Source organism: Conger conger, chromosome 13 (genome assembly GCF_963514075.1).
Source record: "Conger conger chromosome 13, fConCon1.1, whole genome shotgun sequence".
NCBI lineage: Eukaryota > Metazoa > Chordata > Actinopteri > Anguilliformes > Congridae > Conger > Conger conger.
In genome coordinates, this window is record NC_083772.1 from 43,490,972 (window position 1) to 43,516,480 (window position 25,509).

Consider the following 25,509-nt stretch of genomic DNA (forward strand, 5'->3'; position numbering starts at 1 on the left):
CAAGCGGCAATTAAGGGGGTCAAGCACTCAAGGACACAAGTACATACGCAAATGCAAAAAACATGCAAAGGCACATTCCTAATCACATGCTTAGTCAGCCAAGGAAGTTTCAATTGTCTACAAGGAAACTGATTTTTTCATAAGTTTTTCCAGTTTAAAATTTTTTCACTGTATCTAACTGTCTGGTATTTATTAGCCTCATGGTAAAAACGCACTTGAACATTTATTGGATTACTGTCTGAGTCATTGTTCAAGTAGAGCAAATTTAAACACATTTCGCAGTACGTGCTTTAATTCAAATTCCGGGCAAATTGTTTTCAGATATCAACTAAATGTCTTTTAAGTGTTTTTTAATTTATTCAAAAATGATGGAAAATCCATAATCTAAGGCTCATGGGTCTTTGAGGCAGTTTTATTCCATATGTAAAGTGGGATCTTGTGACATTAATTACTGATCAAACGGAACAGAACTCATCATTAATTTAATTTGTAGACTGCTGTAACACCACCAATGAGGCCAATCGGTACCAAATACTATGAGTAGTAGTAGTAGAGTCCAAAATCCAAAATGGCTGCCAATTTAATGTCGGTGACCAAAACATACATAGACATATTCTTATTGAGAATATAAACTGTGTTAACAGTTGGTTTCATTTTAAAACAAATTTGAATAACAATCGGCACACAAATTTTCATTATTCATGTCAAACTATTTGGGACTTAGCTTCTTTATGTAAAAAGGCAGGCCCATATGCTCTGCCATCATTGGCTTACTGTGGCCATATTTTTTAGATACAAACAAAAGTTATTCGAAAGAGCATCCGATGAACACATCCATGAAACTTTCTTGGCTGGGAAATCTACCAATCACACATTTTCACAGTCAGCGACTGTGAGGAGAGGTATGGATTGGCTTTGGTTTCATGTTCCTAGGCCAAACGGGGCAGGGGTTATACCCTTTAAATGTATGATCAGCTGACCACCAGAGCACCATCAACTGCTGGATCGGTGCCAAAATCACCCCTACTGTAATGCATGCAACCTCCTACCACTGTGCAAAGTTTAATGCAAGTTAAACGTCAGAAGATATAACAACTACAAATACAATAGGGTTCCTTCTTGGCCCCCTAATAATAACTTATTATTATAAATAATTATTATTCTCCTTCTTCTCCTTAATATTAATAATAAAAAGAACAGTACAAAAACAATTGGGTTCAGCAGCTTCGCTGCTTGGACCCCTCATAATGATGTTTGTGAAATGCACTGGCAGTATTTCAGTGTCTGTGGTGCAGTAGAAGGAGTGCTTATACTGCATGCAGAGTAAGACTGGGCCAGTGTTGACACAGATCTGATAGGCCTGGCGGTCTCAGTTTCACAAGGAGGGCTCTGGTTCCAGGACTGAAAGCTGATATTCCGCTGGCCCCTGCAATCCGCCAAAACAAATTAACCATGAAGTGGACCGCTTTAATCCGCTTACCTGTTTGTGGTATAGGGGATTGGCCTATAAAATGGATTAACCCGGGATTCATGTAAACACACAAGGCATTACTGCCAGGGATCCAGGTGAGGCGATTAGCACTGCTTTCACACACGGAGCGTATGAGAATGTGTGAACTCGCAGTGAAGACAGTTATGCAGTGAAGCACACCACTGTTTGACCACTCTGCCTTTTAGGCAAACAACGCTGGACTGTTGAGGCAAGACTACCTTCCGCCAGTTTGAGTGAACAGATAGAGAACAACCAAACCAGTCCTATGGTCTTTATCTTTGGAAAAAAATTACAAATGTACAAAGCTACACCTATAAAAATTGCAATAAAATACAATGCAAAGAGAATGTGTGCAAATACATGTAAAAAAATGTTTTACACGTGAACACTAAGGATTAAAAAAATTAAAACAAAAATAAATCACATATATCAGTAACATCATTTAAAATGTACAAAAAAGGTGAGTCAAATACAGTGCATAGTGTTATATATCTGTAGGTGCTGACAATGGGAATATTGAACAAATATGAAAGAAAACAAACAAATTTGCAGTTTAACAAAATAATGTGTACGTGATAAAAAAATATTCTACAGCATGTGTTTACTATGCATATTTTATGACTTGAATTGTAATAAAAATGTGAATGTTTCGTAAACATTAATATCAAACGTAATCCATTTTCAAAATTATTTTACACAGACCAGAAGTTCAGAACTTTCTGATGTTTCTTTTCCCAAAGAGAGAAGACATGGCCTTTTGGCCTTTTGAAAAGCTGGCAGCCAAAATCAGTCTGTCCTGCAATTTTAAAACTAGTTTAGAATAGCTTTCTAAAAATGTATTAATTTAGTAATTTGGTATTTCTATATCACATGAATGTTCTCATAATAGCTATTACATTAAGAAAAGTAGCTTAACGTTAAAGAACATAAATTAATAGGAAAACACAAAAACAGACATTAATGAAGGTGTTTTTATAATATCCCCGTGACAATCCGAATACCACTTAAACTAACTAATAAAAATTTGGTTCATTATTTCCATTAAGCTGTCTAGTCTTTTTTAAGAACATGTTGATGAGCAAGGCCAAATCTTCGCAACAGCCCCAAAAGCCGAAATACCGAATTTCAGACAGCGCTCCCGGTGGTCGAATGCCAAAAACGGCCTTCTATCCCAGTGTTGAAGAGCACATTGACCCTCAAAGCCACATTCAATGGATGGAGTCATTGGAATGAGTCTTCTTTCTTTTTCGCATGAACCTGTGACTCACCCCTCAGAAACTCCTTTCCCTCAAACAGTCAACACACACAAGAAGACCCAAGAACACCACTGCCCAACAAACAGCTGCTTGTCTCTCCCCTTAAAATGCTTTAATCAACTATGAGCATTTCCATTAATGCTTCGACTTCTTGCCCTTTCTTATTCAAATCTATGACATATTGTCGAGCGAAATCCAGTCTACAAAAGGGTGTTGCAATGTGGAAGTCACCTGAAGTAAAAATACAGGACAGTTTGTGACATTTCTCTCACTATAAAAAGGCAAGCCCTTTCCTGCTCTTCCCTCGGGGATAAGATACATTTGCGGGCTGAGGGCAGAACCCAGAGTCACCAGGTGAGGGCGCTGCAGCAGGTACCGGGATCCTGGGATTGGGGGCGGGGCGAGGGCGAGGGGGCGGGACTCAGGGGCGGGAGGGGATGCAGTGATTGGGCAGTCGGGACATGATGAAGCCACGCTGGCAAATGCAGCGATAGGAACCGTCGGTGTTGACACACTGGCCATTCACACACAGCTCCGCAGGGTCGTCCGCCTCCTCACACTCGTTGATGTCTGGGAGGGGGAGGGACACCAGCAGAGAGATAAAGTAAATTCAGGGGAGATGGTAGCAGAAATGTAATGAGTCAAACTAATTTTAAATAAGAAACGACAACAGAACCCTATTGGCCACAGAGACTCCACCTACGCATATACCCACAGTAACAGAGACTAATCCAGAGACCCCACCTATACCCTATATACCCACAATAACAGAGACTAAGGCACAGAGACCCATGTATACCCTATATACCTACAGCAACGGGGACTAAGCCAGAGACCCCACCTATACCCTATATACCCACAGTAAGAGAGGCTAAGGCACAGAGACTCCCCCTGTATACCCACAGTAGCAGAGACGCACCTATGCAGGCCATGGTGGTCATGTCCAGCTGGTAGCCATCGTAGCAGTCGCAGGTGTACCCCTCAGCCACGCGGATGCAGCGGCCGTTCTCACAGCCGTGCAGGATCCCACAGTCCTCCGTGCTGAGGCCCTCGTACGACTCGTACCGCCCTGAACGACACACACAGAGCGGTCACCAACAATCCCCGAACGAGACACACACATAGCGGTCACCAACAATCCCTGAACGACACACACAGAGCGGTCACTGGATGTTCGCAATTCACGATGCCTCCGTGAGCCGCAAAGCCCTTCTCCGTACATACATACGAGTTTCATCTGTGAGTCCTGCATGTACACAGGAGCCAGGGAATAACACATTTGCAGAGCAAGTGGCAGCGGGGGGGATTAAGAGCAGAAACATGTCAAGCTTGTAAGATATTTCATTATAATTTTTTAAATCTGCAATATTTTGAATGCTAACAATATTTTGAAAAGTAATACCTGTCTAACGGTATGTGACATTAAATAAATTTGGTATTTTGTGCAAATAGGTGAATTCTTTGAGGAGAAGCATTTTAATGCATTCAAAATGGCGGAAAATACATTATTGCAGACCTTATGAATCCCTCAGGCAAATTTGTTACTCATGAGGAGAGGGACCCAAGCAATAAATTTCACGATCCCCTGGAGTCAAGGGCACGAGGGGCTTATGAATGACAAGTGAACTGCAGCGCCACCAGGTGTACAATCTGTAATACAATTATCATTTAATCCAGCCAAGAGTTCAGCAATCTAAACAAGCCAACCAAGTTTGGTCATTCTCCAGCTCACAGTTGAGATGAAAGAGAAGGAAATCTGAACAAAAGCTATGGTTCCAATTTCCTGCAGCTTCACTGCTGGAACCCTACTGTTTGGAACAAAAACCGGGGAACAGAATACAGAAAGACAAACTAGCCAAGAGAAACTGAAAAGGACAGGTAAATACAGGTATAATACACTACTAACAAGTACACAATGAGAAACAGGTGAACTGAATGACAACAGACAGGAAGGAAGTCCATATAAGGAGTGGGGAGGCGGAGACACAGGTGTAACAAATGAATGAGGGAATGAAACTGGAAACAGACCAAGGTGGTCACAGAGGCGAAAACGCCAGGGACACTAGGGAAAATCAGGAAACAGAAAACACAGAACCTGACATTGTGTTCAAGAAGATAACTGTTTTGAATACATTTCTACAGATGGAAATGTACTAAACTTCTTTAAGCACAGTTCCAAATGTGTGCAAGTATTGCATATATGTACCTATCTATTAAAATGCAATCTTGAAATTGGAGATGGAATTTTATGTTCTAATCCATTGGTTAACAGGACTATTGAGCCATTAGTAATATGCCACCAACACCTCACTGCTGTCCCACAGAATGTCACACAGGTCTGTACACTGTGCTCCCTCTACTGGTGGTGCAGCTGAATATGGACATCTGTGAGGGCCGCCTATAGTCTAGTGGCTAAGTTGTTTAACTGGGACTCGGAAAGTTGGTGGTTCGAACCCCAGTTTAGCCACAATTACATCAGTACAGCTGTTGGGCCCTTGAGCAAGGCCCTGATCCATCCAGGGGGCTCCTGCTTAGTGAACAGTAAGTTACTTTGGATAAACGCATCAGCTAAATATCTGTAATTGCAATGTTTGTTTCCCTATAAAAGCAAGTTGACACACATGCTGTGCGTGACGTCAGCATGCATGTCATGTGTGAACAGAAAGCTCACTCTCGTAGGTATCTCGCCGTCCGTCCAGTGGCCTCCCCTGGGGGAAGTCTGGGTAGGGCGGGGTGTCCCGGGGCAGGAAGGCCCTCCAGGGCTCAGACGGGCCCCGGTCGTCCTCATCGTCTTCCTCCTCGTAGTTTTCGGGGAGGGGCGCCAGGCTCAGGCTCCGGGGGTCCCCCCGGCTGGGCGGGCGGGGCAGGGCCCCGTACCCTGGCTCGGTGAGAGGGTCCACGGTTCGGAAAGGGGGTCTGAGTTCAGACTCGGAGGGTATGAAGCGGGGGTCAAAGTCCTCTTCGTAGTAACGGCTGGGACTGTGGTGAAGGAAATTCAAAATCAGGTCGTGTTCCTCAAACTGCCAGATACAGACACCGAGCGCTGAAATGTACTTATCCGCTTGTGCTATTCAGGATCTTTAAAAGACTCATTTAAGTGGGTCACAGTTCACAAGAACTGTTCCAAGAATGTTGTGGAAGATTCCGATTTGGTTGTGAGACCACATGACAAAGATCTCACCTGATTGATTTTGTTTGAAAAACTACAACAGACATATTGCTCTAGCAACAGTTATGAAAAAAACTGTGATGAAAAAGAGGATGTGTAATGATTTTAGTAAGCTTTCCTTGATAAATGTAACCGAATAGAATTCTAAGAATGATCGAATGTTCTAAGCTGGGAATGTTTATTTTAAAATGTTCCTGAAACCACTGATCTTCTGGGTTCTTGTAAAAGAGACTGACCCACACGCACTTCACCACTGACGGGACATTTCCTGTGAAGCTAACGGGCACAACACTGCTATGTGCAGGGAATGATGGGAAGGTTACCCCGTTTGGCTGTACGGAGGCTCCCGCACTCTGTAAGGGCCCGTGGGTCTGCTGCCATAGCCAGGTCTCCTGCCCCCTGGTGGCGAGTAGTCGTCATAGCCCGGGCGGAAGTACTCCGGTTCGGGAGGGTCGGGGTATGATTCGGGGCTGTAGGGAAGGTCGTACCCCCGCCTGGGGGTGGAGCCCCGCGAGGGGTCGTACCGTTCTGCGAAAGGCGGGGTGTAGACGGGGGTCCTGAGAAACCTGCACAGAGTCTCGTAGTCCTCTGGGGAGACAAACGCTGAATGGTGAGATATCGCAGTTTACCAAAATGTTAATACTGTGCCGTATATAATAATAATGTCCTACTGTCAAGTATCAACATCTGCAAATCCCACTGCCATTAGTATTGTATAAACTGTCTTCATAATTTTCACAGTGAAGAACAAATTTAGACTTGAAGTGTCATGATGGCTGCCCTGCTTTCAAGTTAAAGACATTTTTGAAACGTAAAAATGGCCACACAACCATTAGGGTCATTCATATATACGCATTAATCACAAAAAAAGTATGTTTTAAGTGAAATGGTTGCATTTGCTGAAAGCCTGAAAAGACAGGAAATGAAATTGATCAGCCCTAATGCTAACATCAGCCTGCTCTCCATTAAGTTGTCTCGACACAGATCTCTGAACTGTTACAGCCATGTACAATGCCTACTGTATGACAAAAACATGCTCACCACTGGGCAGATTGTTTAAGATTCAAACCTCTGAAATAATTCATAATCTTGGAGTAGTGCAGTGTAAAGTGTATTAGCAATTTTGCATATTAAAGAGGCAATATACTTATTTTGCACTTTTCTAAAGCATGCTTTATTTTTAAACTAGTGTGATCAATCAATAGATCCTGCACTAAATTGTAGATTGTTGAGTGTAGAACGTAGATCTCATTCATATAGGCCTACTGTATGTTGTTCTGGGTAAACGTGTAGAAGCAGATAGGCTACAGTATGTACGTATACTCAATGAGCCCTTTATTAGGTAGACCTGTGCACCAGCTGTAATGCAAATACACTCAATGAGCACTTTATTAGGTATTTTAGAGTTTTCTTTTTTTTACTTCTACTGCTGTAGCCTATCCACTGAGAGTTATGATGCGTTGTGTGTTCAGACATGCTCTTCTGCATACCACTGTTGTGGGTATTTGTGTTACTGTCACCTTCCTGTCAACTTTGAGCAGACTGGCCATTCTCCTCTGATGTCTCTCATTAACAATGCGTTTCTGTCTGCAGAACTGCTTTTTTCCCCATTCTGATGGTTGTTATGAACATTAACTGAAGCTCCTAGCCCATATCTACATGAATGTATGCATTGCACTGCTGCCACACCATTGGCTGATTAGATAATTGCCTCTAGCAAATCCGTTTCACCAGTCTCCCTTCAGCAAGCATTGGAGAGCAGGTGCGACCACATATGAGGATTAGGCAGCCCTGAAACGGTTGTTGATTCAAACTCTGGGATTAACGTTTATATTATACCTAACTGCACATTTGTCTTAAAAAAACTACTGTCTGCTATTTATTTATGTGATTACACTGATTACAAATTACATGGCAAACAACAGTTGTTGTCATTTAATATTGACAGTCATGAAAACCACACTCAATATGTGAACATATCGAACGTATTTTACTGAAGAAGTTCTGCTGGCGCTGACATGAGTATACATGGACATTAATTAATAGAATATGATAGATGAGGCGTATGATCTGTTCGGTAAGGCAGTGTTATAGACAGGAAGTGGGAAAACACATATGTGACACACTCTATCACAAGTCACGACGGCCAATTTGACATAAATCGATGTCTATGTAAAAATTTTACAAATGCTGATATAGTCCTGGAGTTTTGTTTGCCCAGTATAGATCATGCGACAAAACTTTGAAGCTGTTTTTCTCGGCCGGTTTGGTGGCACTCAAAATGAAATGGGACACAACTGATTTTCATAGAGGAGCTCACAGTGGCACAGACACATAAATACCCATCCTGCCCATCAGCCACATACTCACTGTTTTATTTCAAATCCAATCTACTGGAGCACAGAGCCAGAACAACTCAAATTGTGTCACAGTCCAAATACTGTATATCAGAAATGCCATGTATCGTACATAGTGCAGCTAATGTCCCAATATCATAAACTGCAGGCAGTACTCATTGCTCTTGTATGCACTGAATGCCGTGATGTGCTTGTTTCTCAGGCTGAGAGTTGTACCTGAGTCTCGGGCGGGGCACAAGGCACACTCCAGGCCCCAGGCCTCCCCGTAGAGGCAGCAGCATTCGGTGAAGGTCACCTGCCCCTCCAGCAGGGGGCTCTGGCACACCAGGCTGGCTGTGACGTGCTGCCAGCAAAAGGAGAGGTTCTCGTCTGGGGGGAGAGAGACCGTACGGTAGAGCACATCATTACATTACATTACATACCATATCATTTGGCTGAGGCTTTTATCCAAAGCGACAGGAGACAATCATTAGCTCCTTTGCTGAAGGGCCCAACAGCTGTGCAGATCTTATCGTGGATACACTGGGGATCGAACCAGTCATGAGCCTTCGCAACTACACTACAGGCTGCCCATCATGGGTATGCAAGCTCCGGTATCAGCGACTTTTCAAAGCTAGATCTCAGTGGATCGTTTACAATCAATCCCAAAAAGCTGAGAAGTGCCCCCCTAGAGACTTGCTTCTGGTTGGATTTATTTATTTATTTATTTTTGTATTTTGTATGTATGTACATGTATAAATATATTCTGAGAATCCATTTTTAGGGGAGTTTGTTGGTGGGTCAGGAGTGAGTCTGCCTGCCTGACCCCTGGGCGGCATACATCATATCTAAGGGCGGTTACGCACCGTAGCATGCAGCCTTAACCAATTAAGCCATCCAGTAGCCCCAGACATCCTTCCATTTTTACCCAAATTTGGAAATGATATGTTCAGTCATCATTGACCACTGTATGACACGGCTTTAATAACTAACCAGACATTCGGCACTGAGCTACATTAGATCTCAACATTCCCGTCGCCTTCTTGATAACGTCTCTGACAATTATCGCCTGGTGAACACATTTTTGGTACAAAGACCATGTCATGGTTATGCTCCTTTGTATTGACTGAGCATAATATAGACTGATTAAAAAGGCATTTTACAGCATGCTGTTGCTCATAACCCATAATGCTTGTCGAGAACGGCTTGCTACATTTTCATTTAAGCTTCCTAGCTTCCAAGGGTTCTACATGTCCAAAAGCACACACACAGGTGGAGTCTCGAGGCTCAAATTCAGAAGAACCTTTCCGGTTCCTCCAGCCCCTCCCTCTCCAGCTCCTCTGGCGGCTAACGTGGGCGGGGCTTACCCACGGCCAGGCCGGTGGAGTTGATGCAGCGGCGCTGGGTGTCGTCGAGCACCAGCGGCGGCTCACAGGAGCAGTAGTGCGAGCCCACCGTGTTCACACAGTATCCCCCCTCACACGTGTCCGGCCCCTCACACTCGTTGTTGTCTGGGAAACGGAACGGGGGGGAAACGGAAGAGGAGGAAGGAGGAGGGATAGAGATGCAGAAGAGAAGATAGGGGTAAAATGGGGGAGGAAGGTAAAGAGAAGGCGGAGGGAAAGGGGTTAAACGTGGAGGCGGAAGGCGAACAAGAGGAAGTGGAAAGGAACAGGAGCGGAAGAAAGACAGACATGTCCAGTAGAGCATAAGAGAGAGAGAAGGGGAGTAAAAGCTTTTTAATCACACCACGTCATGAAAGAGATGGAGAAATGTGGTGAGAGAGAAGCATCGTTTTCCTTCTAAATGCTTACAGTAACATCAGTAACATCAGTAAGACAAAACTGATGACATATCACCCCCTTCATGAGTGAGCTGTGCAGTAGTAACAGAGCAGCAATGCAACAGCAACATGGTAACAATACAAGTGTAACAACGTAACATTGCAGCAGTAACATAGTATTAATGGAGCACTGATGCAGTAATAAGGCAGAAGTAACACAGTCATTAAGCAGCAGTAATAATGCAGTAGCCCACTGACCGATGCACTCCAGGAGGACTGGGTCGTAGTAGTAGCCGGTGGTGCAGTAGCAGGAATAGCCGGGGATGTGGTTGACGCACACGCCGCTCTTGCACACCTCTGGGTCGAATACTTTGCACTCGTCCACATCTGCACGAGGAAGTAGTCGCGGTGAGCTTGTGGACCGTAAAGGTCACGGCTGACATAAAGCTCACGGCTGTAAGAAGTTGTGCAATGGCACGTGGCGTAAAACAAGGAGACCTAGCGTGAAAGCGCGGGTAGGCCACGCTTCACCTCCCGCTGACAGAGGCCTCTCCGGGGCAGTGCAGCCATACCGCCATGAGGCTGGCAAATGGCTGAAGCTAAGCAGGAGGGGGCTTGCTTCGTATTTGGATGCGAGATCTCCTGGGAAAATTAGATTGATGCTAGAAGTCGTGTTGGTGGACCAGAAGAGGCAGTCTTCCCACTGAACCAAACACACCTCAGTAGCCCACTGCAGTGGGGGAGGCACTGTGCTGTAGAAGGTACTGTCATTTAGATGAGATGTTAAAACGAGGGTCTTGACTCGCTGTGGTCATTAGAGAACCCATGTCACCTATTGCAAAGAGTAATTCTCAAAATGCCTTTCTCAATGTGGCCATCAAATCATTCCAAGTGTACTGTAACTGCATCAATAATCCCCTTCCTCTAAAGCTGGAGCACTGTGACACAAAATGGCTGCCATGAATACACTGTGAAGTGATGCAAGTTCACGAGATAAAAGATGCTACACAAACGCAATACATTACACACTAACCTCTGTAGCTGAAAGCGCCTGGTCCTGTAACATATCCCTTTCCGCTCGGACAAAGCTGCTGGTACTCCGCTGTTCACAGTAAGGGACACAGAATTGTTCATTATTATTATTTAAATTCATTAGCATTGTTAGCCTTAATGTTCACATGTTAGCAGATGCCTTGAACAAGCTGACTGTATTTGATTTAGAAGGGGTACAAGGAAACATGGTCTATGATCTGATTCTGAAATCCATACACAGACTTTGAGTTGAGTGTTTAATCTAGTATTTAGTATGCTGTTATTTGCAGGGTAGTGTAAATGTGTCTTTTTCACAGCATTTCCAAAACTTTTAGAACAAAAATACTATGGAAATTCCATAGCAGCAACTTTTGAAAGGATCTCAGTGGATCATTTACACTCAACATATGAGCTTTCTATACTAGTGTCTGGAGTTGTCACACAGAGAAAACTTGTTTATTGTATTTTGTATATACAGTGGGCTCCATAATTATTGCCAACCTAAATGAATATGCACAGGGGACAATCCCCCCTTGGAGCAATACAGGTTTAAGGGCCTTGCTCATGGACCCAACAGCAGATTTTTTCATGACTACGCTGGGGCTTGAAGCACCGATCTTCCGGGTCCCAGTCATGTAACTGAGCCATTAGGCTACAGACTGCCCCACATTGTGCAAACACCCCATGGCAAAGATGACAGCCGTGAGTCTTTTCCTATCATTTGTGAAGAGAACACATTTGGAGAGACCGTTCCTCCATGCATAACTTCTCAGAATCATTGATATCCTTGGGTTTGCATTTACCCCCTTCTTCAGTTCAGACCACAGGTTGTTCTTGGGATTTAAGTCTGGGGACTGTGTAGCCATTGCAGAACATGGATGCTGTTTTTACTAAACCATTTCTATGTGGGTTTTGATGTACGTTTGGAGTCATTGTCCTGCTGGCCCAAGCTGACCAAGGCTCACCTTCTGATCAGAGGCAACCAGATTGATTTACTGCCAAGATTTCCTGGTACTTTGCTGAATTAATTGTGCCATTGATCTTAAATACGCCCTCTGGACTTCTGGCCCCACAACGTCTCCAGAACATCAATGACACACCACCACACACCTGACAGCAGGTATGGGTGCTTCTCCTCGCATGCATTCCTCTTTTTCCGTTAAACATGTCGATGGTGTGTGTATAACCAAAACATTCAATTTTCTCACCACAGCTCTTCTGATGAGGTTTGGCGAACTCCAGATTCTTGGTTTTGTTTATTGTGCACAGTAATGGTTGTCTTCATGCCACCCTTCCATGAGTTTGTTGGTATGGAGGTGCCATTTTATTGTTCTTTTAGAGATTTGGTGACCCCAAGATGCAACCAAGCTCTGCAAATCTTAAACTGTGATCCTTGGGTTACTCATGGCCTCCCTCACACCTTTTTATTATTGCCCTTACAGTGCTAAGCGGTATGCTTGACCATTCATGTATTTTATTGTACCCATTACCAGACTTGCAATGGTTAATTACCATCTGTGTCTTCTGAATTGACTTTGGCTTTTCCCATACTGATGGTTGACAAAGGGATGTTGCATGTTTGTGAATTGTAAATAAAACCTAATTCTTATACTCTAGTGAAACAGGAATGACAACAATGATGGAATGACACAGTATAGTTTAGTCCTTTATACTAAGATTAACTCAATTAAAGTAAAATGATATTGGTTTTATTTACAATAATTGTTAGGGGTACCAATAATTTTGAAACATGAGAGTAAATGTATTAAAGTATATAGTTCACCTGTGTGTTCCAACATAAAATATAGATTATTATCCATGTTGTATATTATATGCAGCCTTTTTCTCCATTTTCATGAATAATTCTGGAGCCCGCTGTATATTCTGGAAACACACTCAGGGGTGTTCGTCGGTGGGTCTGCCGTGAGGCTGCCTACCTGACCCCTGGACGGGGCAAGCGGAGAACTGGCAGCCCAGCCCCCAGGCCTCCCCGATGGTACAGCAGCACTCCTGGTGGGTGGTGTTGCGGGATATAGTGTTGCAGGAGCCCTGGTCGTGCGTGTTGTAGTAGCACTCCCGTGTTTCACCGGGCCGGGCAGGGGGCAGACGGGCGGTGGAGTCTGGGCGGGGCTCCAGGCTGCTGCTGGAGGACGAGGAGGAACTGCCAGGGAAAACGGGGCGACCTGGACACACACACACACACACACACACACACACACACACATGCGGTTACTGGAGCGCACACAGACACGCACCTGTTCCTGTTACAGGAATGCACACACAGGTACAGGGGTATATACACACACACATGGTTACAGTAGCATGTACACAAACAGACACACACAAAAATGATAAAATGATAAAATATCACAAATATGCAAATGCACACATTGATGCAGTATAGATCTGTAAATAATTCCAGTTATTGGAACATTAGCTGAATTGAGTTGAAATTCTAAAAGATAAGACCATAGTCTTTGCCACAAATGACCTCCTCCCTTTCAGCCTGATGTTTACAGTACTAGACAGACGATGGCAGCATTCAGCCATCGAAAGCTTCTGAGCACCTGGCATCCAAAAAGAGCAGTTAAGGAACCATTCTCACTCAGCACTGTACACGGTACATCGGAGAAGCCAATTCATTTATTGTGAAAATGGGAGAATCTCCAGCTGAGGTTATGTGGTCCATGAGAGAATGTTCCAGAAACGCTGTAGGTATGTTAGTTGCTTGGTTAGGTACCTGGCCGCAGTCTGCTCCGGCACTGCCGCGTGTTCAGGTCGAACTCCTCGTTCTCTCCCGGACACTCGCACAGGAAGGAACCCTCCACGTTCTCGCAGTGCGCTGTTCCGCACACCCCCTGCATGGTAACGCACTCATTCTCATCTGGAGAGAAAGAGATAGAGATGTGAAATGTCAATTGCCTTTATTTGCCTTTAGCCATAATGCTTTGGCAATAAGGCTATTGATTTTGTCATTCAAAAATGAACCGCACGCATACTCCGAACGATGTACAAACTGTTCAAAAATGAAGCAACGGGGAAAATGCTGCCAAACATCATCGTCTGTATACTCAAAATGAACTGCATGTTCTTTGTTTTATGTCAATCCATGCCGCTGGGGGAAACTCAACCTTGTCATGCAGATTCTTTCCAAGTTGCTCAGTCAACTCATTGATCATTGATTCTGAACTTCATGCCAGGAATTTCAACAAATTCCGCACAAGTTCAGCAACTGGTCTTTCAAAGGAATTCATCGCAAAAGTATTTTTTACCGAAATTTCCTAGTTTAGTGGGAGGCACACCCACCCTTTTTAGCCAGGATTATCATGTCTGCAAATTTAATTCAAAGTGCAACTCAAAACAGGCAAATAGCCATAAATTACCTGACCACAATTATGGGAGAGGGCAACCCGATTCCCCAGAAATTATGGAGCCTGCGTTTGCGTTCATCACTTCTTCATAATATCTCTGATTATCTGAAATATTATGACTGCCTTATACCCTTTATCAAAACAGCTGACTGCAGTACTTGTACTTTGTAAATACTCTTAAGGATTATATGGCTTTCATACAAAACAGAAACAAATGTCAGTCTTATTAAAATACAGCCCAATACTCATCACAGTCAAGTGGACGTCAACTGGACTAGAATTTAACTGGATCTGGTTTGAGTTCTTTAATACTAGTTTCTTGAACTGTGTACACTTTTGACATTGTTGTATAGTAGTGTTTTTGTGCTTTTCTTCCTTGCAATACACTTGCAATACAAATGCATGAAGCGAACATCCTAAAACTTTATGGCACAAGCTCTTATCTGTGACAAGGGGAAGTCGTTGTAGATGTATGGAGTAATGGTGCAAAGACTTCCAAATAAATAGAGATCAAATTTCATCCACATGTGTATTGGCCATGTGTGGCCTTATGCACAAAGACCGTTTTTGCAAGAAACATGAAAAAAAAAAGTAATGGCTCTGTAAACATTTAGCATTTTGTAAGTCAGAATCAGTGCATGCCCCAATAACCATTGTCCTTTGTGCGAAGGGCTGCCCGCACTGTTTGTCTCCGTGAGATGCTTCAGCGGCCCCTGCATGAGAAAGAAGACGGACCGAGGGTCGGCCCCTGAGGGACACCCACCCGCGCAGCCCCTGTCATCGCCCGTGGCTTCGTATCCCTGGTCACACATGCACTGGTACGTGCCGATCAGGTTCTGGCAGAAGGCGTGCTCCCCGCAGACGGTCTTGTTCGCACACTCGTTGATGTCTGTAAGAGAGCAGGAGCAAAAGTTTACTTCCCGGGAGGGAGGTGTCGGGTGACTGCTGAGGGTTGCCAGGTTAGAGAGCGGCACATTAAGCGTGAGGTATGGCCTCAATTGTCAGCAACCCCATGAACTTGAGAAGGGTACTGAGAATCCAGCCAGGTTTAGAGAGTAATATCTGCGGCTGTAATTCTTCGCTGCATAAATAGGCCTGAGTAGGGGACTTCCTGCCACTCCTATCAGTCACACACATCCAGGCGGAGGGGGGGAAGTAGGGCTGGCCGATATAGCCATCAAGGTATAACAATATTTGTAAGCATAGTAACAACTATCTCTGGCATGCGGTGTTAGATTTCTTTCAGTCTTTTTTATTTAATCATACCTGACGCAGTAGCACACCTCCAATTTTCTGAGCCAAAGTGTTTCTGACTGTTTCGCTAAAAAACCTAATTTGTCTCTTTTCAATGTTGATATGATAGCAATAGGGCCAACCTGTTTCCATGTGGGAGATAAAAATCACTACAAGGACAAAGAGTGAAAATGTAAGGGATGTGTTTTTCAAAACTGATAGGTAAGTTAACCAACATTGATTGGATGCAAGTGATGTTTTTTTTCTCCCCAGAAGCATTTCCCTGAAGTTTTTAAATGTGTTACTGTATCAAGTGTGATTAAAGATGAAAAGCAGGAACGAAACCTACCGCGATAGATATCTCACCCAGCCAGGGGGAAGGGCGACCTCTCTTACATGTTCTGTGGGGTTCAGTCATACTGTCGTGGCACCCGACGGTGATTTAGATAAATCCACACACTGGAACAGTGCCTTAACAGGACGAGCCCTCGAGCGGTCAGGACTGGATGTTTAGCGGAGCTCTTACCCACACACTCCCTGGTGGCCGTGACCTGGTACCCGGGGTCGCAGGTGGTGATGCAGCGGAACGAGCCGATGGAGTTCTCACAGCGCTGGGCGCGGCACAATGTCTCCCCGGACTCCGCGCACTCATCCACATCTGAGAGGGGGAACACCTCTTCAACACCTCATACCCAAAATATGCACCACACCACAGTCCTGCTTCTACAAACCGGTCAGAGCACATATTCTACATTACAACTAGTTACATTTTGCGGAATATTACCATTGCCTTTATTTGGGTGTCAAGTGTTACCTTTCCCAAACTGGTGTGGGCAGCCTGCTTTTTACAATGACTGATAAAGAAAGTAAATACCCAAATGAAGTAATCAACACAGGAGAATAGACTATGTTAAACATACAGTTCTTTCTATAAATACCCCCCCCCTCCATTTCAGGGTATCATAATGTTTGAGACATATTAATGTTATGTAAATTAAAGTAGCTAAGTAGTAGTACTTCGTCCATGTCTTTTTTCTATGCAAGGATCACCTGCATGATTACTCTGGTGCATTTCAGAATCAATTGTGCCTCTGTGATCATTGAATACATCATCAATGAAGACACGTAAGCCAGTACCTGAGGCAGCCATACTGTACATGCCCAAACCATAACACCCCCACCATCATGGGGAAATGCTATGCTTTGGATCTTGGGCATCTTCCTGTTCCCCTCCACATTTGCTTTTGCCATCACTCTGATAGAAGTGAATCATGGTCTCATCTGTTGACAAGACCTTTTACCAGAACTTTGAAGGCTCTTTCAAGTAATTCTTAGCAAACTGCAACCTGATTATTCTGCGGGTAATTAGTGGTTTGCATCTTGCAGTGAAGCCTTGGTAGTTTTATTTGTAAGGTCTTCTGTGGACAGTCGACACATCCACATCTGCCTTCTGAATTGTGTTTCTGATCTGTCAGAGAGGTGTTTGGGGGGTTTTTCTTCATTATGGTGACAATTCTTCCATCATCAACTGTAGACGTTTTCCTTAGCCTGCCAGGCCCTTTGTGATAACTGAGCTCACCCGTGCTCTCTTTCTCCTTAATGATGTTCCAGTTGATTTTGGTAAGCCTAATAGCTTAATTTTCTGGGTTTTCCAAGTCTACAAGCATATTTATTTCTTACAGTAGTTACAGTAGAAATCTCAGTACACTGAAAAAACAATAATCATTTGAATAATTTGGAAGGCAGTGTGAAAGAATATTTCAGTCCCTGTCAAAGAGCTTGACATGGAGTACACAAATCACTGCATTACATCCCTAGAGTCCATAAATAATTTTGTTACATATTGCCGTGCCACAATGAGAAATGTGCAATTATGACAGAATCGGTCCACAGCGGCGGAACGCATTCAGGACAGTGACCCAAAGGTGAGGCTCAGTTACCCAAACAGGCGTTCTTCTCCGGGTTGGAAGTGAACCCTGTCCGGCACTGACACTGGAAGGACCCGGCGGTGTTGATGCAGTGTCCGTCCTGGCACACGCCTGGCCTGGCACACTCGTCCACATCTGGACACGGAGTCACACACACCTCTCAAAAAATGCTTCTCGGCGGAACCAGGTCTATGAGGCTAATCTGGGTTTTCAAACGTTCAGGTATACAATACATCTCAATAAAAACCATCTTAAACAGTAGGCTAGGGAAGAGATAAACTCTTTTACAGCACGTTTATAATCAGTCCCTAAATTCAAATGAAATTCATAATATCCAAGCAGAGGCAAATATTCAATTCATTGCTGTAACGGGGGCTAATGCTTCAGCTGGAATACCCAATCAAACTATTTTCCTTGGTTAGACACTGTAAATATTTCAGCATTAGTCATCATTTGTAGAATAGGCAACTCTCAAAGCTCTTGAATCAACTATTTCAATGTCAATTTTAGGAATATTTCCAGGGAAATTATATTATAAAAAGCAGCAGAAGACTATTGTGACCCCCTCCAGGAGTTCTCCAGGCCTGCTGAGGTAGACTGAGGCCTGCAGACCGTGTCTAGCCGGCAGAGGTGGTGTCCTTACCCGCACAGAGGGTGCCGTTAGCGGCCGCCTGGTAGCCCTCAGAGCACACGCAGTGATAGGATCCCTCAGAGTTCACACACACGCCCCGCGGCGAGCAGACAGCCTCCTCCGCACACTCGTTGATATCTGCACACAGAAGGGCGGAAACACGTCTGATAGGCGCCCAGGGTTGACCAGGAGAGCCGTGACTCTCATTTGTGAACATATTAAGTAAAGCAATGAATATACAGTGTGGTCTGAAATCAGAAAAAGCTGAGAAGCCAACTGTCCAATACCCTCAAATTAAAAGGTGACAGACTACTCTTTAACCTCACTCAGTGAGCATTTTATTAAGATTTTAGACATATTTCGACATATGCTCTTCTGCTGCTGTAGTCTATCCACTCAGAGGTTTGATGTGTTGTGTGTTCAGAGATATTCTTCTGCATACCGCTGTTGTAATGTGTGGTTATTTGTGTTACTGTCACCTTCCTTTCAGCTTTGACCAGTCTGGCCAGTCTCCTCTGACTTCTCTCATTAACAATGTGTTTCTGCCCGCAGAACCATTCTCTGCAAATTCTAGAGACTGTTGTGAGTGGAAATCCCAGAGATACTCAAACCACCCTGTCTGGCACCAACAATCATTCCACAGTCAAAGTCCTTATATCACATTTTTCCATTTGGTCTGAAAAACAGCTGAACCTCTTGACAATGTCTGACAATGTCTTGACAATGCTTTTATGCAGTTAGTTTCCGCCACATGATTGGCTGATAAAATATTGGCATCAACAAGCTGGTGTACAGGTCTAATAAAGTGCTCACTGAGGGTATATAGTATATCATTCGTTATTTAGGCGACGCTTTTTATCCAAAATGACTTACAGACGATTAGACTAAGCAGGGGACAATCCCCCCTGGAGCAAAGTAGGGTTAAGTGCCCAACAGCTGCGCAGATCTTATCATGGCTACACCGGGTACACCTATGTTTAGTGTGTCACATTCAGTAAGTCATTCAGCAAGTCTACCTGCACCCCTCTGCTTTCCCTGGCAGCAGCTGTGACACTAATGTGACAGGGTGTGTGGGAGAAGGGGTTGCCGTGGGGACAGGTCTGACCTCTGCACTGCCTGCCCGGTCCTGAGGCCCTGAAGCCCGTGTTGCACTCGCAGCGGAAGGACCCGTCCGTGTTCACGCAGCGGCTCTCCCGGCTGCAGGCGCGCGGGTTCAGGCACTCGTCCACATCTGCGGACAGACCACATCTTCCGTTAGCCCCGCGGGATGGAGAGGGCACCGCAAACTGTCAAGCTGAGGCTTCCCTGGCCAATAGATTTTCACTGGGCCAGTTATCTTATTCACAATTTGAAGTAAAAGGAAAGAGAGATTTGAAATGCAGATAGAGAAAGCAAAAAATGAGGATTAAGGCACATCCACACCACAAACTGTAACTATAACCACAGCTATAACAATAACGATGTGAGCATCCACACTGTAACTATAACCACAAATATAACAATAACGATGTGAGCATCCACACTGTAACTATAACCACAAATATAACAATAACGATGTGAGCATCCACACTGTAACTATAACCACAAATATAACAATAACGATGTGAGCATCCACACTGTAACTATAACCACAAATATAACAATAACAATGTGAGCATCCACACTGTAACTATAACCACAAATATAACAATAACGATTAAGCATCCACGCTGCTGCATCCTGTATGGTCTCTCGGCTGTCATCTGCCATTTTACACGTGAAGGGCCTGTGAATATGGCTGCAATTTGATTGGCTGTGATTGGGTTTCATCATTCATGCAGCGACGCATTTATCGTTCTTGGTGTGGATGGGCCTTTTATTCAGCTAACAAAATCCAAGTTATCAGGTTCAATGGTGAGAGGTGCCATTTCTTCATTAAAGGCCATATTTTGGTCAAATGGTATTATAGCCTGTAGACTGTGTCTGTGAAAGGTACATATAACAGTGATACATATAACAGTGTCATTTGAAAGATATCTGATATCTGAGTGGACTATGATTGCTTCAACATAAATACTATATCCATAAAATCCAATGGAATCCTACTGCACTGTATATGGGCCAAATTCCATAAATGTAAATTTGCTTCGACTGGGAATTTCTGCGCGGGAGAAAAATCTATCTTCGATACATTTATCCATTCTGGCGGCCCCATGCAGGTAAGAACAGGTGCCTTGAATCTGAAGGTCGTTCCTTTGAAGTTTGAGCTCGCCGCCCTATGGATTGATGCATCAGCTCCGTGAGGTCCCGCCGGCTCGATGCTGAAATCCCCCCCGATCTCTTCCACCCCGCCACCCCGCTACCCCGCCACCCCGCCTCCCCCATCGCTCCTCTTTCGTTCCCTCTGCTCCTGCCTCGCCACTCAGACCAACGTTCCGCCCTCTCCCGACAGCATCCCGGGATTCACCAGGTACACGTCAAAGCTTTTTAGCAGAAATAGTTCCTCGGCAGAGACGCCCCTCAGAGAGCGAGAGAAAGAGAGAGAGAGCGAGAGAGAGAGAGGGAGAGAGAGGGAGAGAGGGAGAGAGAGAGAGAGAGAGGGAGAGAGAGATAGAAAGAGAGAGCAGCAGAAAGGCGGGTCACTTCAGAGCACAGATGGAGAGACTGCACACGAGTGCAATGACCGAGAGAGTTGACGAGCTGCCGGAGCTGGAAAAGGACCCCTGGACTGACCAGGACTGTGCCTGCAGTAAGATGGCAGCAAAGCAGAGAATTACACATCACACAGCACAGGCACAGACAGTATACTACGCCAGGGCACTGCTGAAACTAACCAGCAATTCCTCAGGAAAGCAGAGCCAAAGCCACAGAGTGAAGATAAAACTGAAGGCAAAAATCCCCCAAAACCAAAAGGAACTGAAGATGACTACAGTACAGGCCGTCAGGCAGTCATCAAACGCAAAGGATTTGCAACCAAGTGAGAAATATAGTGTGATCTTGATAATATATTTAATTTCCATAACTTAGCTTAGTATCATTCAGGAACCTATCCATAAGTGTATCTCAGCGTTGCTATGTTGTTGCTCTACAGGGAGCGAGGCAGGAGTGTGAGTGAGCAGCGGGGTCGTTCTCCGGACGGACCGAAAAGAGAGACTCTTCTTTTCCCCCGAGGCCATATAGGCCCGGCCCTTTCCAGGTCGATTTGGCCATTCATCAGCAACGAGCGGAATGCGTGAAGCTTACACGTACATTTCCAGAGACACCACGTGCCAACACATTCCTCTCTGAAAAATGCGACACGCAAAGCATTCGAGAGAAAAAACCCTCCGTCTGGAAGCAGATGTGGAAGCAGCTGTGTTTGGCTTCTTCCTCGCAGGCCTTCAGGTGCATGGACTTGAAGTTCAGGGATGAGAGCGCTCCGGGTTCGACCGCATGCGCGGATCATTCCGGAGCCCCAGCTCTGGGCCTTTATTAGCTCCACTGGAGGGAAGAGGCGCGTGGATGCTTAACGGGCCGTGCTTCTCAGGGTGCCTGCCAGGCAGATGTTAAAACAGGCCTTACCCACTTTCTCTACTCTATTAAACGGATCTTAAGCGGAAACACTGCATGTTATGCACCCTTGTAAAGACCATCCGTTACTTTGCATGTCCAAACAAATGCTGGATGTTTCTTTCCAGTGCTCCTGATTCTGTTCTTGCTATACTGTGTTATGTATTCTACAGGAGTATATAGACCCAAGCCAATCAATATTATCTTATTGCTTTATTGAGTTTTATGGTGCACATTTTGTGATGCCATTTTGTGATGCCTGAAAAATGATATTTCTCTTATATTCTGCTGGCAGACAGCCAACTCAAGGACACTTGCACAGCTTATGTTTTTCATGTAATGTCCATACTGCGTGATATACAAGTGGCAAAGCCAGGATTCTAACACAGAACCCTCTACTCAAAAGCCCACATGGTGTCACTTTCAGTCAAATTCAAACCGGTAATTCTAGGTTTGCCCAATTAAGTCTAAAGCGCTTTCGCACATTTCAATCCACCCACAAAATTGATTCACAGTTTTAAAGTGGTGATAATCTTTGGCTCAGTGTCAAAGCTATTGTATTGGGTAACGCTTTATTTCACAGCCTGTGAATGACCTTGTATTTACGTACTGCGAAAGTACACAGCTACTTCTGCAATTAGTAACTACTTGCAACTACTTTGATTTCAGTGGTAAGTATAATGAAACAAACTATGTAAGTACCGTACCTAAGTACTATGTAAATACATCTTCTTGCCTTTTTCATAGTACCTCTGAAACCAAAATAGTTACACAATAAGTACCTGATATATACGGAGTAAGCATATATCACTTTGCATTGCACTATGAAGGTGAGGACTGGCGTGCAGATTTTTTTTTTTAATCTCAACATTGGGTGGGTTGTATCACCTGAACACTTTCTGTTCTTCATGGTGTAGCCCACCCTGCATGGGATGCAGATGTAGGAGCCCTCCGAGTTCACGCACTCCTGACCGGGGCACTGCAGGGGGTCCTGGCACTCGTCCACATCTGAAACGGGAGCAGCGTCGACCGCAAAGGTTCAGAAACCCCAGCCGCCTGGTTACGGTCACAGCCGAGGCTGACCGAGTCTCCCTCTGGAAGGCACGCCCCAGGAGAACGGCCTTACCTGTACAGGTGTTATTCTGGGGCCTGAACCCGCTGAGGCACTCACACCTGAAGCTGCCGGCGGTGTTGTGACAGCGGCCGTTCGCGCACGGCGGGGGGACCTGCCGGCACTCGTCCAAGTCTGCGGAGAAACGGGGGGGTGAACTGTGTGTTTGAACTGAGCGGTGGTGGCCCGCTGTTGCCATGTCACCCGTTTTTAACCACACTAATAAAGGGCTTTCTTCTTGCTTTTAAATTGGTCATTAAGGCACAATATATTTCAGATTACACCAGTTAAAGGGAGAATCCACAAATCTGATGGTAAAAATATGCTCAGAAGTAACAAAGATAAAAGAATATAAAAACAAAAAAACCCCTCTGGAAAGCAATGGTATATTGCATAGTCTTGTTAAATGTACAAATAGGGTAATAATAGCAACTCTCCTTGATGGAAAGTACATCATTTTACCCAAGAGGGTATTTACTTCAGTTTCATTCTAATTGGTTCACAGTAAACAATCATGAGGCTGACTGTATAAAATGCAAATCACCATGTTACAACTGTAACAAAGATAGTCTCCAAAGGACCAATACAAAAAAAGCATGCAGTGAGCAGTAATGTTGCACTCCTGCCTATTTTGGTAATGAATTTCAATTTGGCAATGAATGGCGATGGTAATCAATGCCCTCGTTGGGACGACTGATTCACAATTGTCTGCCGCATGTGGTTTGATTGGTAATAATGGCTGTGTGCATTTTAGGCCCTGTTTCTCTCTGAGTCGGGGGCCTGCTTGTTGCATTCTCAACAGCATGTTATTCTCAATTACCAGTTGTTACGGAGTCTATGGGAGCAAAACACCTAGCAATTCTCTGTCATCTTGGGGTAATGAGTCACACCTTCACATGTTAATTGGTGCACAAATGCTAGACACAGGAGCGTGGGAAGATGGGATTCCTCTGGGAGTTTGAGACCCCATTCGCAGGTTCGTACGGTCTACGCCAAGTGTTTTGAGTTTTGAGGTTATTGCACCCTTATTCCGAACGCTTTCTCTCATTGCCTATTCGTCCACATATTATAATGTTATGTCGGTAAGACTGCTTCCTCAGTCAAATTAAATTGTAAATGCTTTTGTGTATTCTAGTGTAAGGGCCAGTGCTCCCGCTTTGTCAGTGGAATAGGAGACGGGATGTCTTGTTTGTCTATTGCGGTCACTTTGCGGTTCCCGTTTTTAAGTAGGCTATAGGGTACCTATCTCATACTCGTCTGACCTTACGTCCGCTGTAATCAGTAAGACGAGAGTCTGAGTTTACGTATCATTTATCTTCTCCTCGCTGGTATCAGATTCAACTTGTCGACCGGATTTAAGTCATGTCTTCGTTGGCGAATTTCTGGGGAGTTATTAAGTCCCTCTATTGTTTACCCCGTGGGAAAAAAAAGGTTATCTCAGGTCTTGCGAGTAGCTTGCAGAACCCAACTCGGTCGCGTTTGGCCCTCCGACCCTGCTCCCTTACACACTTATCCCAGCGGATCCTGTGATACACGGTGAATAAGTGTTAAGTGGTGAAAAATAATTTATGATTTCTGTCTGTCTGTCAATGCTGGAAACATGGCCAAAACAGAACAGGAAGAGCATTTGTAAGAACTGGAGGGGGAAAGGTCACCTTGGCACTTCCTGTTTCTGAGGCTGAAGCCGGGTTTACAGGCCGAGCAGCTGAACGAGCCCTCAGAGTTGACGCACTCTTGGCCGGGACACTGCAGCGGATTCTCACACTCGTCCACGTCTAGAAAAGGCACACAAAGGCACATACTGTAACGACATTAACCTCCTCACTCCAGTGCTATGAAAAGCAGCTAAGTGTGATTCTGACTATCCTCACGCCTTGTGTTCTGGATGGAGTAACAAACACTCACTGGGCAGTTTATTAGGAACACCCGTACACCTACTTATTCATGCAATTTTCTAATCAGCCAATTGTGTGGCAGCAGTGCGATGCATAAAATCATGTAGATATGGGTCAGGAGCTTCAGTTAATCAACCATCAGAATGGGAAAAAAATTGATCTCTGTGATTTTCACTGTGACATGATTGTTGCTGCCAGATGGGCTGGTTTGAGCATTTCTGTAACTGCTGATCTTACCTGTGCAGGAGCTGCCCTGGAGCCTGTATCCAGGGGAGCACACACACCTGTAGCTGCCCAGGGTGTTCTCACAGCGCCCGTTTGTACAGGGGCTGGGGGTCTGGTTACACTCATCGACGTCTAGGGAGAATGTTGAAGTCAACACTTATGAGGAAAATGGAACATACTGAAAATATTTTTGAATAGTGCAAAGCTTCGAAATACATGAGCAAATAAATGATTGCCTTTCTTTAAATATTAAAACATTTTACCTGTGCAGGAGCTGCCCTGGAGCCTGTACCCAGGGGAACACACACACCTGTAGCTGCCCAGGGTGTTCTCACAGCGCCCGTTCGTACAGGGGCTGGGGGTCTGGCGACATTCGTCTATGTCTGAGGAAAAAGATGACAGTACCAACCCCCATCACATAAACATGCAGACTTTTATTTCTTTTATTTTAAACTTCACACATACAGAACTATGCAAAGGTTTTAGGCAGGTGTGAAAAAATGCTGAAAATAAGAACGC

The 25,509-nt window shown here is 44.6% G+C and overlaps 1 protein-coding gene across 1 annotated transcript in view; it reads right to left on the bottom strand.

Annotated features, from left to right (window-relative positions):
• Positions 1–1,748: 1,748 nt before the first annotated feature.
• Positions 1,749–25,509, bottom strand: part of LOC133107820 (latent-transforming growth factor beta-binding protein 4) — a 90,195-nt gene continuing 66,434 nt past the window's right edge. Inside the window, exons 21-40 of the mRNA XM_061217023.1 lie at positions 25,254–25,373; positions 25,003–25,122; positions 24,526–24,645; positions 22,886–23,005; positions 22,648–22,767; positions 19,337–19,462; positions 18,244–18,369; positions 17,613–17,735; positions 16,199–16,330; positions 15,203–15,328; positions 13,809–13,952; positions 13,006–13,251; positions 11,070–11,138; positions 10,295–10,423; positions 9,621–9,764; positions 8,491–8,643; positions 6,241–6,505; positions 5,420–5,727; positions 3,668–3,817; positions 1,749–3,318 (exon numbers count right to left, since the gene is read on the bottom strand). Of these exons, the coding sequence (XP_061073007.1) occupies positions 3,170–3,318; positions 3,668–3,817; positions 5,420–5,727; positions 6,241–6,505; positions 8,491–8,643; positions 9,621–9,764; positions 10,295–10,423; positions 11,070–11,138; positions 13,006–13,251; positions 13,809–13,952; positions 15,203–15,328; positions 16,199–16,330; positions 17,613–17,735; positions 18,244–18,369; positions 19,337–19,462; positions 22,648–22,767; positions 22,886–23,005; positions 24,526–24,645; positions 25,003–25,122; positions 25,254–25,373 (2,990 nt within the window). The 3' untranslated portion in view covers positions 1,749–3,169. The remainder of the gene's footprint in view (positions 3,319–3,667; positions 3,818–5,419; positions 5,728–6,240; positions 6,506–8,490; positions 8,644–9,620; positions 9,765–10,294; positions 10,424–11,069; positions 11,139–13,005; positions 13,252–13,808; positions 13,953–15,202; positions 15,329–16,198; positions 16,331–17,612; positions 17,736–18,243; positions 18,370–19,336; positions 19,463–22,647; positions 22,768–22,885; positions 23,006–24,525; positions 24,646–25,002; positions 25,123–25,253; positions 25,374–25,509) is intronic.